The sequence below is a fragment of the Pseudoliparis swirei genome, chromosome 1, assembly GCF_029220125.1.
Source record: "Pseudoliparis swirei isolate HS2019 ecotype Mariana Trench chromosome 1, NWPU_hadal_v1, whole genome shotgun sequence".
Taxonomy (NCBI): Eukaryota; Metazoa; Chordata; class Actinopteri; order Perciformes; family Liparidae; genus Pseudoliparis; species Pseudoliparis swirei.
Window position 1 is genome coordinate 5,271,648 of NC_079388.1, and position 16,630 is coordinate 5,288,277.

At 49.8% G+C, this 16,630-nt stretch overlaps 1 protein-coding gene across 2 annotated transcripts; it reads right to left on the reverse strand.

The window, feature by feature from the left end:
• Nucleotides 1-3,572: 3,572 nt before the first annotated feature.
• LOC130195024 (uncharacterized) lies at nt 3,573-6,108 on the reverse strand. Of its 2 annotated transcripts, none has more exons than XM_056416268.1 (2): nt 5,991-6,108; nt 3,573-5,126 (listed from the first exon to the last, which is right to left on the reverse strand). In XM_056416268.1, the coding sequence occupies exons 1-2, from the start codon at nt 6,098-6,100 to the stop codon at nt 4,010-4,012; spliced, it is 1,227 nt and encodes a 408-aa protein (XP_056272243.1). In that variant the 5' UTR covers nt 6,101-6,108; the 3' UTR covers nt 3,573-4,009. The 2 variants fall into 2 exon arrangements, with proteins under 2 accessions (XP_056272243.1, XP_056272251.1); XM_056416276.1 differs by lacking the exon at nt 5,991-6,108 and adding an exon at nt 5,886-5,980.
• Between the last annotated feature and the right edge of the window lie 10,522 nt (nt 6,109-16,630).

The window sequence follows — 16,630 nt, forward strand, 5'->3', positions numbered from 1 at the left end:
CACCACCAGCTCCTTGGTCTTACTGGAGTTGACGTGGAGGCGGTTCCGCTGGCACCATTCCAAAAAGTCCTGGTTCAGTTCTCTGTATTCCTATCATCGTCGGCAGAGACGAGGCCGACGATGACAGAGCCATCAGAGAACTTTTGCAGGTAGACGTGGTCGGAGTTGTGATTGAAGTCCGAGGTGTAGATGGTGAAGAGGAATGGAGCCAGAACGGTTCCTTGTGGAGCCCCCGTGCTGCAGGAGACCCGGTCTGACTCACATCCCCCTATCCTCACATACTGTGGACGGTTGGTGAGGTAGTCCAGGATCCATGTGGTGAGGTGGTGGTCCACCCCGGACTGCTCCAGCTGGTCCCTCAGAAGCAAAGGCTGGATGGTGTTGAAGGCACTGGAGAAGAACATGACTCTCACAGTGTTTCCAGCCTCTTCCAGGTGAGAGCGGCATCGTTGCAGCAGGAAGATGACGGCGTCATCCACCCCGATGCCAGGTTGGTAGGCGAACTGAAGTGGGTCCAGCGATGAGCTCACCAGGGGGCGAAGCTGGACAAGGACCAACCTCTCCATCAGGTGTGATGTTAATGCCACCGGCCTGAAGCTGTTGAGGTCCTTGGGCCGCGGGGTCTTCGGTACTGGTACCACACAGGAGGTCTTCCACAGCTGTGGTACTTTCCCCAGCCTCAAGCTCCAGTTGAAGACGTGCTCCACTATCCCGCACAGCTGGTCTGCACAGGATTTGAGGAGCCTTGAGCTGATGCCGTCTGGACCCGTGGCCTTCCTCATATATATATATATATATATATATATATATATATATATATAATAACCGGAGGTTAGATGCTAAAATGTGTTATACAAATGATGTGAAGTCACTTAAAGTGAGAATGAGATGACTTGAAACCCCCATACCTTTGTTGATATTAATGAAGCTTTCAATCAACTATGGCTTGGCTTAGGGATACAAACGTGCGTGTATGTGAAATTAAATGTCTCTGGCTGCAACACTAGATATATATGCGTTTTAGATTAAGACTCATCCCTGAATCTGAAGTCCATCGAATAACTCCATGAGTTAGCTGACTGACATGCTGCATCAGAAAAGCAATGAGAACACATCCCTATCTTGATAGAGCTACATGGTGTACAGGTCAACATATATAGAGACAACAGTGTTTACAATACTCCCTTACCTGACGGTAGCTCTATTTGGGTCACATCCATCATATGTAGTCCAGTCTAAAGGCGTCTCCGTGTCCACTGCCACAGCAGGAGCCTGATTGTGTGTCACCTGGAATGCAGATTGAAAATAAGACTGCATTTAGAAATTATAGTAATGATGTTTGTTGAGATACTCACAAGTTACCAAAGTGACTTTATTTGAAAAGTCTATTAAACGTTTATTAAATGGCAAATAACTTACAGCAGTGTGCATGGCCTATTCTAAAGTCTAACAAGAACATATAGGGGCTGCACTGATTCATATTCAAAATACACTTTAAAACCTCTGAACCCCAGCTTTAGATCACATAATTCTAAGCATAAATAAGGGTTCCTTTCATAGCGTATAGTAATCACAACATTAAACAAGTAACCAGAGCAAGTAACACTGCGTCCTGCCCGTGACTGTAAGACAACAACGACAGGTCACACTGCAACAAGGATCAAAGAGCTGACGCAGTGAATCACTGAATATATGCTAAAAATATATTGTGATATATTGTTCCATTTGCACCCCAAGTCTATTTTACATTGTGAGAGTTACAGCTGAACAAATAAGGCTAAAATGCTGTCAGACCAGCAACAGATTATTTTAATGAGAATACTCAATGCATTGATCAGCACACACTGCTCATTCAATGACTTCAACTCAAAACAACAGACCAGTAACCTTCAATAACTGCATGAGAAGGATGACCAGCCTCTTAGTGTATTCACGATTTAGACATAGAATATAGTGTTACACTAGCTATTTGAGTCATGTTAGCTGGGAAACATCACGGCACGTTTAGCGTCACGTGATCTTTGTTTACATCTCGCAGAACTCAAACCGGAAGTGAGACCGCGGCAGTTACGGAAACAGAGCCATAGTTTCACAGATATAACCCGCCGAATTAAAACGGGTAACGCGTGAACAACACACAGCTTTCTTACGTGTAACACGAAGGTTTGGGACGCGAGTCAGCTCGTTATATCCGCTCTTCTTCGCCGATCACAAACCGGAAGTCAAATGCCGCCGGAAGACAGCGTCAGTTATGTAAACAGAGCTAGTTTCAGATACAACCCGCCGAATTAAAATGATTAACACGTTAACAACACACAGCTTTCTTACGTGTATCGCGGAGGTTTGGGACGCGAGTCAGCTCGTTATATCCGCTCTTTCTCGCCGAGCTCAACCCGGAAGTAAATTGCCGCCGTGAGACCACAGCAGAGTTAGATAAACAGAGCTAGTTTCACAGATACAACCCGCCGACATAAACGGGAAACACGTTAACAATATACAGCTTTCTTACGTGTATCGTGGAGGTTTGGGGACACGAGGGAGCTTCTGATCTCGTCTGTACATGGGACAGCCCGAGAGCTCAACTGATAGCTACTATAGCTAGCATGAGCAGCTAGCGATCTTGTCATATAAAGTAGTACCATCTGAATAACGGAGAAACGGTTTTGCTACTGTTGCAACACACGTGTGTTTAGAGTAAAACACATATAATGAACTAAGTCATATTTAATAAAGTAAACCTACCTTGGAGAAGAAGTTCATGAGTTAGACAGATCCACACGGCTTGGGGAATCAGATCCAGATCTCGAACCACTGCATGGGACTTTGCCTTACATCTCGCGAGATTCGTGGACACATGGCGAGATCTCAGGCAAATCCAGAAGTTATAACACACACGGGAGTGTGTGTAGCGCACCCAGCACCATTCAAACATAGGGGGCGGTAGTGAGTAGAAATTCTACACACACATTACACACACTTTTCCAGTTTTTGTTACTTTGTGGGACTTTAGTTAAAAAGCAACAGGAGTATCAGGGGAGGCTTCTGAGCCCATATACATCAAAAACGGTGTGGGGCCCTGATTTTAGGGCCCCACGAGGTAGGTGGGCCCCATACCGCTGGTGTGCTCCCTGTTTCGGGGCCCTACAACGTAATAAATGTGAGTACACACACACACACACACACACACACACACACACACACACACACACGCGCGCGCGCGCGCGGCCCCGTGTGATGAGCTCATACAAACCAACTTTGTTCGGCTGACAAAGAGGCAATTGTTTGATAAAAGGTAATTTGGCCCCAGGGTGGGGGGCACGGAGGGGGGACACCAGAACAGCAAGTACAGCTCGAGAAGATAACAACATGGCCCTTCGTTAGTATCTGAGGGAGCTTTGATGGACCTGCTCCTTGACATCGGCACTGAGCTGTTGTGAAGCGAGGCTGTGGGCTCCCAAAGTGCTGCCAGGAGCCACAGGATGAGACGTGAGGTCATATCTGCTCAAACTCAGACTGAGATCTCTTTCATTACGGTTCAGATCTCACCAACAAACACACAACACACACACATATGGATATATATCATATAACTTTATTCTTTTAATTTACCTTTCATATATATATACACACACAGCAGGACCTCAGAGTACAAATCATCTCCTGCATGTTACATCGACACATTATTCTCTTATTTTTTTGGTACAGTGTCTTTTTAGTTTCACGCACAGGTCAAGACAAACGAGAACAGACGGAATATTCTTTTTTATTTTTATATAGATATAAACATTATAATTTCACGCTTAAGTGCTTTTACGGTTTGGGGATTGATCGACTTATTGATGCTCCGGTCGCCGGGAAAAATAAAATCATTACGATCGTCGACACGAGTGTGAAGATTAAAGACGATGGGAGACTGGTTTAAAATTTTTTTGTTTTTAAATCAGGCGAAAGGTCAAACGAAACCACTTCCTGTTTCAGACCCCGTGTCTCTCTCTCTCTCTCTCTCTCTTTACGATTGGCTGAGCGCCACGGCGGCGGCGACGCCCATGCGCAGCAGCTCCTTCCTCTGCGTGAGGATGACGTCGAAGCTGGACTGCAGGCGGTCCTGCTGCTCCTGGATGCGGCCCTGCAGGGTGCGCACCCATCGGATCAGCGCCAGCCGGCGGTACATGGTCAGCTGCTCCTGGTGCTTCTCCATCTCCTGGGCCTTGAAGCGCTCGCGGTCTCGCAGCGTCCACACGGCGTCGCCTCCCGAGTCCGAGGACCTGTCGGCGCCCTCGTCCTCGCCGCATTCCTCCCGGAGCTTGCCCAGGTTGCTCGCCGTCAGCGACCTGCGGCGGCCCACGCTCCGGCGCCTCCCGGCCGGCTCTCGGTCGCCGTTTCCGCCGGCGTCGGCCTCCTGGGCGTCGGCATCCTGGGCGTCGGCCTCCTGGGCGTCGGCTTTGGGCTCCCCGACCCCGATGCGGTCCCAGCCCCCCATGAGCGTCCCCTCGCCGCCGCTGTCCATGGCGACGGAGGACGCGCTGCCGCCGGACCGGTGGCTGACCTCCGACTCGGAGTCGCTGTCGCCCCATTCGTCTTCGTTCTCCTGCAGCGCCGGGTCTTCCATTTCCTCCCTCGCCACGCTGCTCTTCCTCCTCCGCGTCTCCACCTTCGTCTCCTCGCCGTGGCTCATCTTCGTCGGCCTCCTCCCCTCCTCCCCCTGCAGCCGGCCTTCCTCCGCTCCGTCGGGGGGCACCCGGCCGTAGCCGTCGTCCCCGCAATCCATTTCGGGCGGCGGCTCCAGGCGGCCCCAGCAGGGCGTGCGGGAGCGCGGCGACAGGAGCCCCGGGTTCTGGTGATAGCCGGAGGACGACGAAGAGGAGGAAGAGGAGTTCGGCAGGTCGCGGCCCAGCGGGCCCAAGTTGCGGGGACGCACCGGGTTGCGGTTCTCGTCCCCTCCCCCGCCGGTGCCCTCGTTGTCTTTGCCCGGGAGGAAGTTGAAGTTGCCGTCTTTGTCACACTTCCTGTTCCGCAGCGAGGAAGAGGAGGAGGAGGAGCCATCGCTGGAACCTCCTTTGACTCCATAGGCCGAGTTCAGAGGTTGGTCCCGATGGTGAAGCATCGCTGACGTCGACTGAGCCTCACTGGAACGACATGGGACAGAAGATTGAGGCATTGAAGAGACACACACACACACACACACACCAAACTCCTTGTTTATAACGTCTAGTAATACAGGCCCACTCCACTTCTATTAGCATCAAATATTTACATGTCTCCTCCAAATGGAAATTACTCTAATCCTGACTTCAGGCTGCTGTCAATCAATCCCCCTCTCCCCTCCTCTCCTCTCCCCCTCTCCCCCCCTCTCCTCTCCTCACGCGTGTTCACGTGGTGCTGAAGGACAGCGACTGTGTCTTTGTCGGGAGCGCGCGTGCAGCAGGCTAGTACACTGATGCTTGCCGGTCACGAGGAAGGGCAAAAAAACAAGCAGAATCTCCTTGAGTACTTTGTTTAACCATTCAGGGCTCCATTTTTAAAAATGTAAAATAATCAATAACATGATTAAACAAACAACCAACAAACGGATTTGCTTTAATATCTAATAATCTGATTGTTTACACCCGATGGAGGACATGATCTCTATCTTGTGATCTGGAACGACGTCGACGGCAGAAAACACGACAGAGGGACCAATGGCGTCCAGTGCTGTGTACGGCTTAGGATGAAACACGACAGCTGCGCATCCGGTATACAAAACAACAACAACAACAACAAAAACAACAATACGCCTCTGTATTTCCTCTCGATGCGGTGAATCGAGGTGAAAACGCTGCAGAGGGGAACAAACCCCGGACAGAGTGCTGTGTGGTGCGCGCCATGGCGTCTTGCGTAACGCTCACCCCAAGTCGGTGCCGTGTCCTCACGCCCTCCATCGGCTACTGGTCGAGTGACCGACGCTCACAGCCGCGCGGCCACGTTAGCACCGCGATACAGATTTTTCTTACCTTTTTTTCTTATTTTTTCCTTCTTCTTTTTCTTCTTCGGCTGGTTCCGTGGAGAAGCTGGACACTGCCCCTCCCCCTCTTCCTCCTCCTCCTCCTCCTCTAAGCCTCATATAATGTTTATTTTTCCTCTTCCTCCTCCTCCCATCCTCTTACCGGCTATGTGATTCTGGAGTGTGTGTGTGTGTGTTGGGTGGAGTGGCTGCTAATGGCACTTCCTACACTGGGCTGGGACTGCAGGAAAAAGGAAACCGTAGAGAATAGAAACAATGTCTCTGTGTATATATATATATATATATATATATACAGGACTGTCTCAGAAAATTAGAATATTGTGATAAAGTTCTTTATTTTCTGTAATGCAATTAAAAGCAAAATGTCATGCATTCTGGATTCATTACAAATCAACTGAAATATTGCAAGCCTTTTATTCTTTTAATATTGCTGATTATGGCTTACAGCTTAAGAAAACTCAAATATCCTATCTCTAAATATTAGAATATCATGAAAAAGTATACTAGTAGGGTATTAAACAAATCACTTGAATCGTCTAATTAACTCGAAACACCTGGAAACACATTTTCAAATGTTTGATTTTGTTTTGCTGTTATAAATCTTTTTTTTTACTTGGTCTGAGGAAATATTCAAATGTTATGAGATAGGATTTTAGAGTTTTCTTAAGCTGTGTTCATAATCAGCAATATTAAAAGAATAAAAGGCTTGCAATATTTCAGTTGATTTGTAATGAATCCAGAATGCATGACATTGTTTTTTTAATTGCATTACAGAAAATAAAGAACTTCATCACAATATTCTAATTTTCTGAGACAGTCCTGTATATATATACATATATATAAATATATATAAATAAATATGTATATACTATAATATATACATATTTATATATATATATAATATATATATATTATATATATATTATATATAATATGACCTGATTGCAAAGTTACAGTGAGGTCTTGTTCCATTGCCACTTCAGCCCTCGGGCAACAACAACAACAACAACAACAACAAACACTTCTAAATGGAGCTTCTTAGTGTTTATGGCCTGTTTCATGCTTCCTTCACCCTTTTAGCATTTAGAGGTTATAGTTAATGACAAATACTAACGGTGGGGCTCTACATGTGTTATAATGCTATTTAAATATGTGAATGTGAAGCATATAGTCTGAGCTATGTTTACATATCAGTTGGACTGCTGTGAGAACAATATAGTCTTGCATTATATAATTAATCCATTTTCACCCTTAATCAGAATTTAATACTGTGGCAGCTGTGTCTGATTTGGCCTCGGCTGCTGGTGATTGGCAATCACTCAGCAGCCGAGGCCACCCTTATAAAAGCTGCCACTCGAGAGTGGAGAGGGGAGGTGAGCAGAGGCACGTGTTTTGCGGTCTGCTCGGTGTCGTGTGTGGGCCAATAAAACATGTCTTTGAACCAAACCTCGTGCTGTCTGGCGGATCCTTGGTGCTGGGGGGGGGAAACCCACGGGTGGCGGCCTCGGGCCTGCTACATTGGAGCCCAACGTGGGGCCCCTGAGGACCCAGTGCCTGAAAGGGAGGGAGCCAGACCAGGAGGAAGAGCCGATGAGCAGCTTGGGCCAGATACTGGCCCGGATAGAGGAGATGGGGCGGGCACAGGCGGAGGAGAGCCGCCTGTTCCTCGGAACCCTCCGAAACCCGCCGGCGCTGGGGCAGACTCCCGTTCCCCGTGACCCGTCGCCGCAGCCGACCCCCGAGCCGTCGGAGCTGCCGACCCCCGAGGTCCAGGACCCATCGGAGCTGCCGACCCCAGAGCCTCAGGACCCGTCGGAGCTGCCGACCCCTGAGGTCCAGGAGCCGTCGGAGCTGCCGGACCCAGAGCCCCAGGACTCGTCGGAGCTGCAGAACCCCGAGGTCCAGGACCCGTCGGAGCTGCCGACCCCAGAGCCCCAGGACCCGTCGGAGCTGCCGACCCCTGAGGTCCAGGAGCCGTCGGAGCTGCCGGACCCAGAGCCCCAGGACCCGTCGGAGCTGCCGACCCCAGAGCCCCAGGACCCGTCGGAGCTGCCGACCCCCGAGGTCCAGGAGCCGTCGGAGCTGCCGGACCCAGAGCCCCAGGACCCGTCGGAGCTGCCGGACCCAGAGCCCCAGGACCCGTCGGAGCTGCCGACCCCAGGACCCGTCGGAGCTGCCGACCCCTGAGGTCCAGGAGCCGTCGGAGCTGCCGGACCCAGAGCCCCAGGAGCCGTCGCAGCTGCCGACCCCAGAGCCCCAGGACCCGTCAGAGCTGCCGACCCCTGAGGTCCAGGACCCGTCGGAGCTGCCGACCCCTGAGGTCCAGGACCCGTCGGAGCTGCCGACCCCTGAGGTCCAGGAGCCGTCGGAGCTGCCGGACCCAGAGACCCAGGACTCGTCGGAGCTGCAGAACCCCGAGGTCCAGAACTCGTCGGAGCTGCCGACCGCTGAGGTCCAGGACCCGTCGGAGCTGCCGTCGAACCCCGAGGTCCAGGATCCGTCGGAGCTGCCGACCCCCGAGCCGACCGCCGGTGGAGGGCCGACTCGGATCCCCGGCCCTGTCAGAGGTACCAGCTACCGCGCTGCTCCTTCCCGCGGTCCCGGCTCCCGCCCGGCCCAGCGGGCGTCAGCTCCCGTCCCAACCCCAGAGCCCCCACCTCCTAAGCAGGCGACCCGGCCCTCCGCCGAGCATTGTCCCGTCCCCAGGGCCCTCCTCCGCCCAAGCTCTCATGGGGAGAGGTTAGCCGGAGGAGTCCCGCGTAAATCGAGTGGTGGGGAGTGTGGCAGCTGTGTCTGATTGGCCTCGGCTGCGGGTGATTGGCAACCACCCAGCAGCCGAGGCCACCCTTATAAAAGCTGCCACTCGAGAGTGGAGAGGGGGAGGTGAGCAGAGGCACGTGTTTTGCGGTCTGCTCGGTGTCGTGTGTGGGCCAATAAAATATGTCTTTGAACCAAACCTCGTGCTGTCTGGCAGATCCTTGGTGCTGGGGGGGGGAAACCCACGGGTGGCGGCCTCGGGCCTGCTACAAATACATTTTTGTAATCTTGGTTTTTATGATAGGAAGACCGTTGTTCATCATGTGAGCTTTCAGCACATGTTTTTGTGATATCATTTCTGTATTTTGTGATGTTTTATTTTTTATCGTGTGTTCATGTCCTTATGCGGTGTAGGGAAAAGGTAAAGATTGGCCTCCAGACAACATGTGCTGAGAGGAGAGATGTCAGGCTGACACAAAATAAGTCAAAAAACTAATTAGGAAACTATAACTCCTCATCCCTCAGTGAAAACAAACCCAATCCATAAATACACCTGGTTTCCAAATTACAATTATGTATTCACAAATATATAGCATACAGTATATATATACATATATATTTATATATACAGAATATATATACACTACCGTTCAAAAGTTTGGGATCACCCAGACAATTTCGTGTTTTCCATGAAAATTCACACTTTTATTTATCAAATGAGTTGCAAAATGTATTGAAAATATAGTCAAGACATTGACAAGGTTAGAAATAATGATTTGTATTTGAAGTAGTGCTGTGAAAAATAACGCGTAAACGCGTTATGATTAAATTACAGGATTAATTAGTTACATTTTTTAAACGCATTTAACGCATGCGCAGAATGAGCTTCCAATCCGTCTGTTGTTGGTCGTCTCTCCAGCAGCATGTCATTCTGTCTCTACGTGTCGCGTTAACACGACTCCGATCTCCGGCTCGCGCGCCGCAGAGCTCCGATCCGACCCCCCCCCTCAACAACTCTTCTTGGCTCGCATGCGGCAGACCTCAGCCGCGATGCGCGCACACTGGTGAGCAAGTTATGTGCACCCCTGTGTATAAATGTATATATCCGTCTTTTGTCATAAATCTTTATGTTCTCACAAAAATATACCGAGAATATCGGTAATATGTGATAAATCATGATTAATCCACAGAAACCTGTGATTAACCTGATTAAAATTTGTAATCGTTTCACAGCCCTAATTTGAAGTATTAATTTTTTTCTTCAAACTTTGCTTTCGTCAAAGAATGCTCATTTTGCAGCAATTACAGCATTGCAGACCTTTGGCAATCTAGTTGTTAATTTGTTGAGGTAATCTGTTGAAATGTCACCCCACGCTTCCTGAAGCACCTGCCACAAGTTGGATTGGCTTGATGGGCACTTCTTGCAGACCATACGGTCAAGCTGCTCCCACAACAGCTCAATGGGGTTGAGATCTGGTGACTGTGCTGGCCACTCCATTACAGACAGCATACCAGCTGCCTGCTTCTTCCCTAAATAGTTCTTGCACAATGTGGAGGTGTGCTTTGGGTCATTGTCCTGTTGGAGGAGGACATTGGCTCCAATCAAGCGCTGCCCACGGGGTATGGCATGGCGTTGCAAAATGGAGTGATAGCCTTCCTTATTTAAAATCCCTTTTACCTGGTACAAATCTCCCACTTTACCAGCACCAAAGCAGCCCCAGACCATCACATGACCTCCACCATGCTTGACAGATGGTGTCAGGCACTCTTCCAGCATCTTTTCACCTGTTCTGCGTCTCACAAATGTTCTTCTGTGTGATCCAAACACCTCAAACTTGGATTCATCTGTCCATAACACCTTTTTCCTATCTTCCTCTGTCCAATGCCTGTGTTCTTTTGCCCATACCAATCTTTTCTTTTATTGGCCAGTCTCAGATATGGCTTTTCTTTGCCACTCTGCCTAGAAGGCCAGCATCCCGAGTCGCCTCTTCACTGTCGACGTTGACACTGGCGTTATGCGGTACCATTTAAAGAAGCTGCCAGTTGAGGACCTGTGAGGCATCTATTTCTCAAACTAGAGACTCTAATGTACTTGTCTTCTTGCTGAGTTGTGCACCGGGCCTCCCACTTCTCTTTCTGCTCTGGTTAGAGCCCGTTTGTGCTGTTCTCTGAAGGGAGTAGTACACACCGCTGTAGGAAATTTTCAGTTTCTTTGCAATTTCTCGCATGGAATAGCCTTCATTTCTAAGAACAAGAATAGACTGGCGAGTTTCACAGGAAACTTCTTTTTTTCTGGCCATTTTGAGAGTCTTATCGAACCCACAAATGTGATGCTCCAGATAATCAACTAGCTCAAAGGAAGGCCAGTTTTATAGCTTCTCTCATCAGCAAAACAGTTTTCAGCTGTGCCAACATAATTGCACAAGGGTTTTCAAGGGTTTTCTAATCATCCATTAGTCTTCTAAGGCGATTAGCAAACACAATGTACCATTAGAACACTGGAGTGATAGTTGCTGGAAATGGGCCTCTATACACCTCTGGAGATATTTCATTAGAAACCAGACGTTTCCACCTAGAATAGTCATTTACCACATTAACAATGTATAGAGTGTATTTCTGATTGATTTAATGTTATCTTCATTGAAAAAAACAAAGCTTTTCTTTGAAAAATAAGGACATTTCTAAGTGATCCCAAACTTTTGAACGGTAGTGTATACTGTATATATATACTGCATATATATATATATACTGTGTATATATACTGTATATATTAATATATATATACAGGACTGTCTCAGAAAATTAGAATATTGTGATAAAGTTCTTTATTTTCTGTAATGCAATTAAAAAAACAAAAATGTCATGCATTCTGGATTCATTACAAATCAACTGAAATATTGCAAGCCTTTTATTCTTTTAATATTGCTGATTATGGCTTACAGCTTAAGAAAACTCTAAAATCCTATCTCATAAAATTTTAATATTTCCTCAGACCAAGTAAAAAAAAAGATTTATAACAGCTGAGTGTTTGTCAAGGCTCAGGAAACCCTTGCAGGTGTGTCGAGTTAATTAGACAATTCAAGTGATTTGTTTAATACCCTACTAGTATACTTTTTCATGATATTCTAATATTTAGAGATAGGATATTTGAGTTTTCTTAAGCTGTAAGCCATAATCAGCAATAAATCAGAATAAAAGGCTTGCAATATTTCAGTTGATTTGTAATGAATCCAGAATGCATGACATTTTTGTTTTTTAAATTGCATTACAGAAAATAAAGAACTTCATCACAATATTCTAATTTTCTGAGACAGTCCTGTATAACAAGGAGTCGGGCAGGACGGTTGATTTGGGCCCCGAGACTATGAGTGTGGTTTTTTTGTTTTCTTTAGTCTTGGTGAATTCTGGGGGGGCGTATGTAGGGGACTCTGTTGGGAGCACATCATTCACAAGACTAGTAGGGTGGTGTGCAGGAAACGTGACCGGGTCCCTTTAAGAGCTGGGAGCGTAACCAGGGCAACGGGGTGGCGTCGAGGGGTTTAAAGGTCACGAGGTGTCAGTGTCACGGGTGAAATGTTTTGTGTGAGGAAATAAATGGCCACAGTGTGTGCAGCCAAAGAAAGTGACTTTGTCCATATCGTTCATTCCCGCGCTCCTACATTGGTGACCCTGGCTCTACTGGACGGATCCAGAGACGAGCATGACGACGCACGCAGTTTCGCTCAAGCTGCCGGAGTTTTGGGAGACGCAAGCATCGGTCTGGTTTACTCAAGCTGAAGCGCAGTTCGCACTCAGAGACATTACCGCAGACTCGACGAAATATTATTATGTCGTGGCGGCGCTCGGCAGTTCGACAGCGGGCCGAGTGGTGAGTGGTAGACGTCAAGGGCCGCCGCCTGATGAATGCTTTGACTTTCTTCTCTTACCCGTGCACACTAGGGGGAGCAGATGCAACCAGGCTGGCTAGCCTCTCAGCTGCGGATGAGTTTCTTCGGTTGCTGGCTGAGTTCCCGGACCTCACACTACCCACCTTCTCATCGTCCACGGTCAAACATGGGGTAGAACATTACATCTCGACCACTGGTCCACCGGTACATGCCCGGGCCCGGCGCCTGGACCCGGCAAAGCTCATCGTCGCCAAGACAGAGTTTGACAACATGGAGCGCCTGCGCATCATTCGCCGCTCCAACAGCCCGTGGGCGTCACCCCTGCACATTGCACCGAAGCCTGGAGGTGGGTGGCGTCCGTGTGGGGATTATCGCCGGCTCAACGATGCAACGATCCCGGACCGCTACTCAGTTCCGCACATCCAGGATTTTTCTGCCCATTTGTCCGGTCGCGTGGTGTTCTCTAAGGTCGACCTGGTTCGGGGTTATCATCAAGTGCCCGTTCAACCTCTGGATATTCCCGAGACGGCACTGATCACACCTTTCGGCCTCTTTGAATTTTTGAGGATGCCGTTTGGCCTCAAAAATGCAGCACAGACTTTCCAGCGCCTCATGGACACTGTGCTGAGGGACCTGCCTTTTTTGTTTGTTTACCTGGACGACATCCTGGTTGCCAGTTCATCGAGGGCAGAGCACATGTCTCACCTGCGGATATTGTTTGCTCGGCTCAACCAACACGGGTTGATCGTCAACCCGGCTAAGTGTCAGTTTGGGTTGACAACCATTGACTTCCTTGGACATCGCATCACTAAAGACGGGGCCGTTCCCCTTCCAGCGAAGGTGGACGCGGTGGCTAACTTCCAGCGCCCGCTCACAGTGAAGGCACTGCAGGAGTTCTTAGGAATGGTAAACTTTTACCATCGATTCATCCCCCGGGCAGCACAGTTGATGCGACCCCTTTTCGAAGCCCTGAAAGGCAAGACTGTCAAACAAGCGGTTGACTGGACAGAGGAGCGGGACCAGGCATTTGGGGATACCAAGACTGCTCTGGCAAGGGCAATGATGCTGGCACATCCCGCACCCATGGCTCCGATCGCCATCGCCACTGACGCTTCAGATTTTGGAGTGGGCGCCGTGTACGAGCAGTGGGTGAAAGGGCCATGGCAGCCACTCGCTTTTTTTAGTCGACAGCTGCGTCCAAACGAGAGAAAGTACAGCACTTTTGATCGGGAGCTCCTTGGCCTGTTTCTTGCCATTCGACATTTCCGGTTCATTTGGGACTGGATTATGCTAAAATGGTGGAGGATCAAGTTTCGGACCCAGGCGTGCAGGAATTGAGGACGGCAACAACGGGACTGCAATTGGAGGCGGTTCCATTCGGCGAAAAAGGGACCACGCTCCTCTGCGACGTCTCCACAGGTCAGACACGACCGGTTATTCCCACCGGATGGAGACAGCAAGTGACACTATTCATGGTCTTTCGCACCCCGGCAAGAAGGCATCGCAGAGGTTGGTGACGGCGAAGTTTGTCTGGCACGGCTTGAAGAAAGATGTGCGAAAATGGGCAGGGACTTGTGTGGTGTGTCAACGTGCCAAGGTTCACCGCCACATAAAAGCCCCATTGTCACAGTTCTCAGTTCCAGAAAGGAGGTTGGAACATGTAAACGTGGATCTGGTGGGACCCCTTCCTCCGTCCCGAGGGTTCACACACCTCCTCACCACGGTGGACCGAACCACGCGTTGGCCAGAGGCCGTCCCGCTGTCATCAACGACATCTGAGGAGGTGGCTCGAGCGTTCATTGGGACTTGGGTCGCCAGGTTTGGGGCCCCAGCTGACGTTTCCTCGGACAGAGGCCCCCAGTTCACGTCGGAGCTCTGGAACGCAGTAGCAGAAAGCCTGGGGGTGAAGCTCCACCGTACTGCTGCTGATCACCCACAGGCGAATGGGTTGTGTGAGCGGTTCCATCGCTCAATGAAAGCTGCTCTCCGTTTTCTTTAGTCTTGGTGAATTCTGGGGGGGAGTATGTAGGGGACTCTGTTGGGAGCACATAATTCACAAGACTAGTAGGGTGGTGTGCAGGAAACGTGACCGGGTCCCTTTAAGAGCTGGGAGCGTAACCAGGGCAACGGGGTGGCGTCGAGGGGTTTAAAGGTCACGAGGTGTCAGTGTCACGGGTGAAATGTTTTGTGTGAGGAAATAAACGGCCACAGAGGTGTGCAGCCAAAGAAAGCGACTTTGTCCATATCGTTCATTCCCGCGCTCCTACACCGTATATATATTCGCCCTTCAGGAGGAGTGACAGGCTGCATCCTCACAGCACAGGATCGCAGCTTCCTGTTGTGACGTTCAGGTGAGCAGGATTACTGCTCACCTCTGAACATGGAGACAAGTGTCTGGACACGTGATGTCACACGGAACGACCGTGTGTTATGTAACGCTGTGAGTCTGCGACAGGTCAACAGTCTCACCAGAGGAGACTAGCAGTTAATGTCTCTCTCTCCATCTCTCTCTCTCTCTCCCTCTCTACCATCTTCGTCTTATTGACCTCAACAGGCGAGCAAGGCCATGCCGGTCCTCTGGTGGTTGTCGAACGGCATTCTGGGAAATGGAGGTAGAACACCGAGAGGCCTTCGGTGGGCGTCGATATAGATCTATACGTCAAGCTCAGTGTCAGCCAGGAGGGGAAGGGTTGTCCTTTAATGAACCTTTTGTATCTACTGGTACAGGTGTGTTTAGGACTGCTACCCACAATGCACCACTCACGGGCAACGTCAGATGTGCGAGGGCTTCTGCAGTGTTTCTCCGAGCGAGTGGCGCCCGCTTGCTTTTTGTGATAGTCAATCTCAGATGTAAGGACACGGCAGGCGAGTGTGTTTTCTAGAGGTGTGTGTGTGTGAGGTGTGTGTGTGTGTGAGAGAGTGTGTGTGTGTGTGTGTGTGTGTGGTATAGAGGGGCTACATCAGACAGACTTAACAAGTGTTCACTGTCTCCCTCCACCCTGCTCTCATCCCCCTGACATGTCGTCGCTGGCGGCAGAGAGGAAGAATGAAAAAAAAAAGATTTTCTTCCTCCATTTTCCACACACACACATGCACACGCACACACACACACACACACACACACAGTATGCTATCCCTATCTGCCCCCCCTCCCCCCTCCTTCAACAACATCCCCATTCAAGTGCATCAGCTCCAGGCATCCTCCTTCCCTCCCATCCCTCCCTCCCTCCCTCCCTCCCCCATCATTCACCAGTAGCCTAAGCACATAAAAAATACATCAAACACAGCCGTGTGCCCGAGGCCCCATCACACGCAAAATCATCTCTCCCTCCATCGCTCTCTTAAAAAAAAAGAAAGAAAAAGCCAAGTTACAAAAGACAACTACAGAGGACACTGATAGGAGGAGAGATAGACTGAACCTGGAGGCCTGAGGGGTCGTCTGTGAGGCCTCCTGGGGGCAGGGGGGGGGGGGGGGAGACAGATTATTTTAATGTTAACGCACACCTCTCACAACCCCCCCTTTTCACTCTCTCACACACATACACACACACACACACATGGGGAAAGAGTAAAACAACCAACAACTCGAAAGCAGGCAGCATGACTTACCTTGTGCAGAGACCTCGTGTGATTGGGGCACACGCCTGCAGCGCCGCCCTGACCCACTTCCCTCCGCTCAGCTCCACGTCTGCTCCGGCACCGGTCCCCGGCTGTGACAGGGGCCCAGGGCGGCCGGCAGCACCCACGGGGGCCACGCTGTCAGATCCCCGGCGCCTGAGATGCACAGAGACTGGACTGAGGGGAAAAAAGGCCTGCCGGACCTCCAGCTCGCAGCCAGCGCCGCCGTCGTTCTCCTCCTCCTCCTCCTCCTCCTCAACCACCACAACAACAACAACAAGTGAAATCCTCCAAATCAGCCGAGACGTGCTAAATTGAACCGCCAGTCCAGCACACGTTTTAGCTTAGTGGACTAATTATACACATT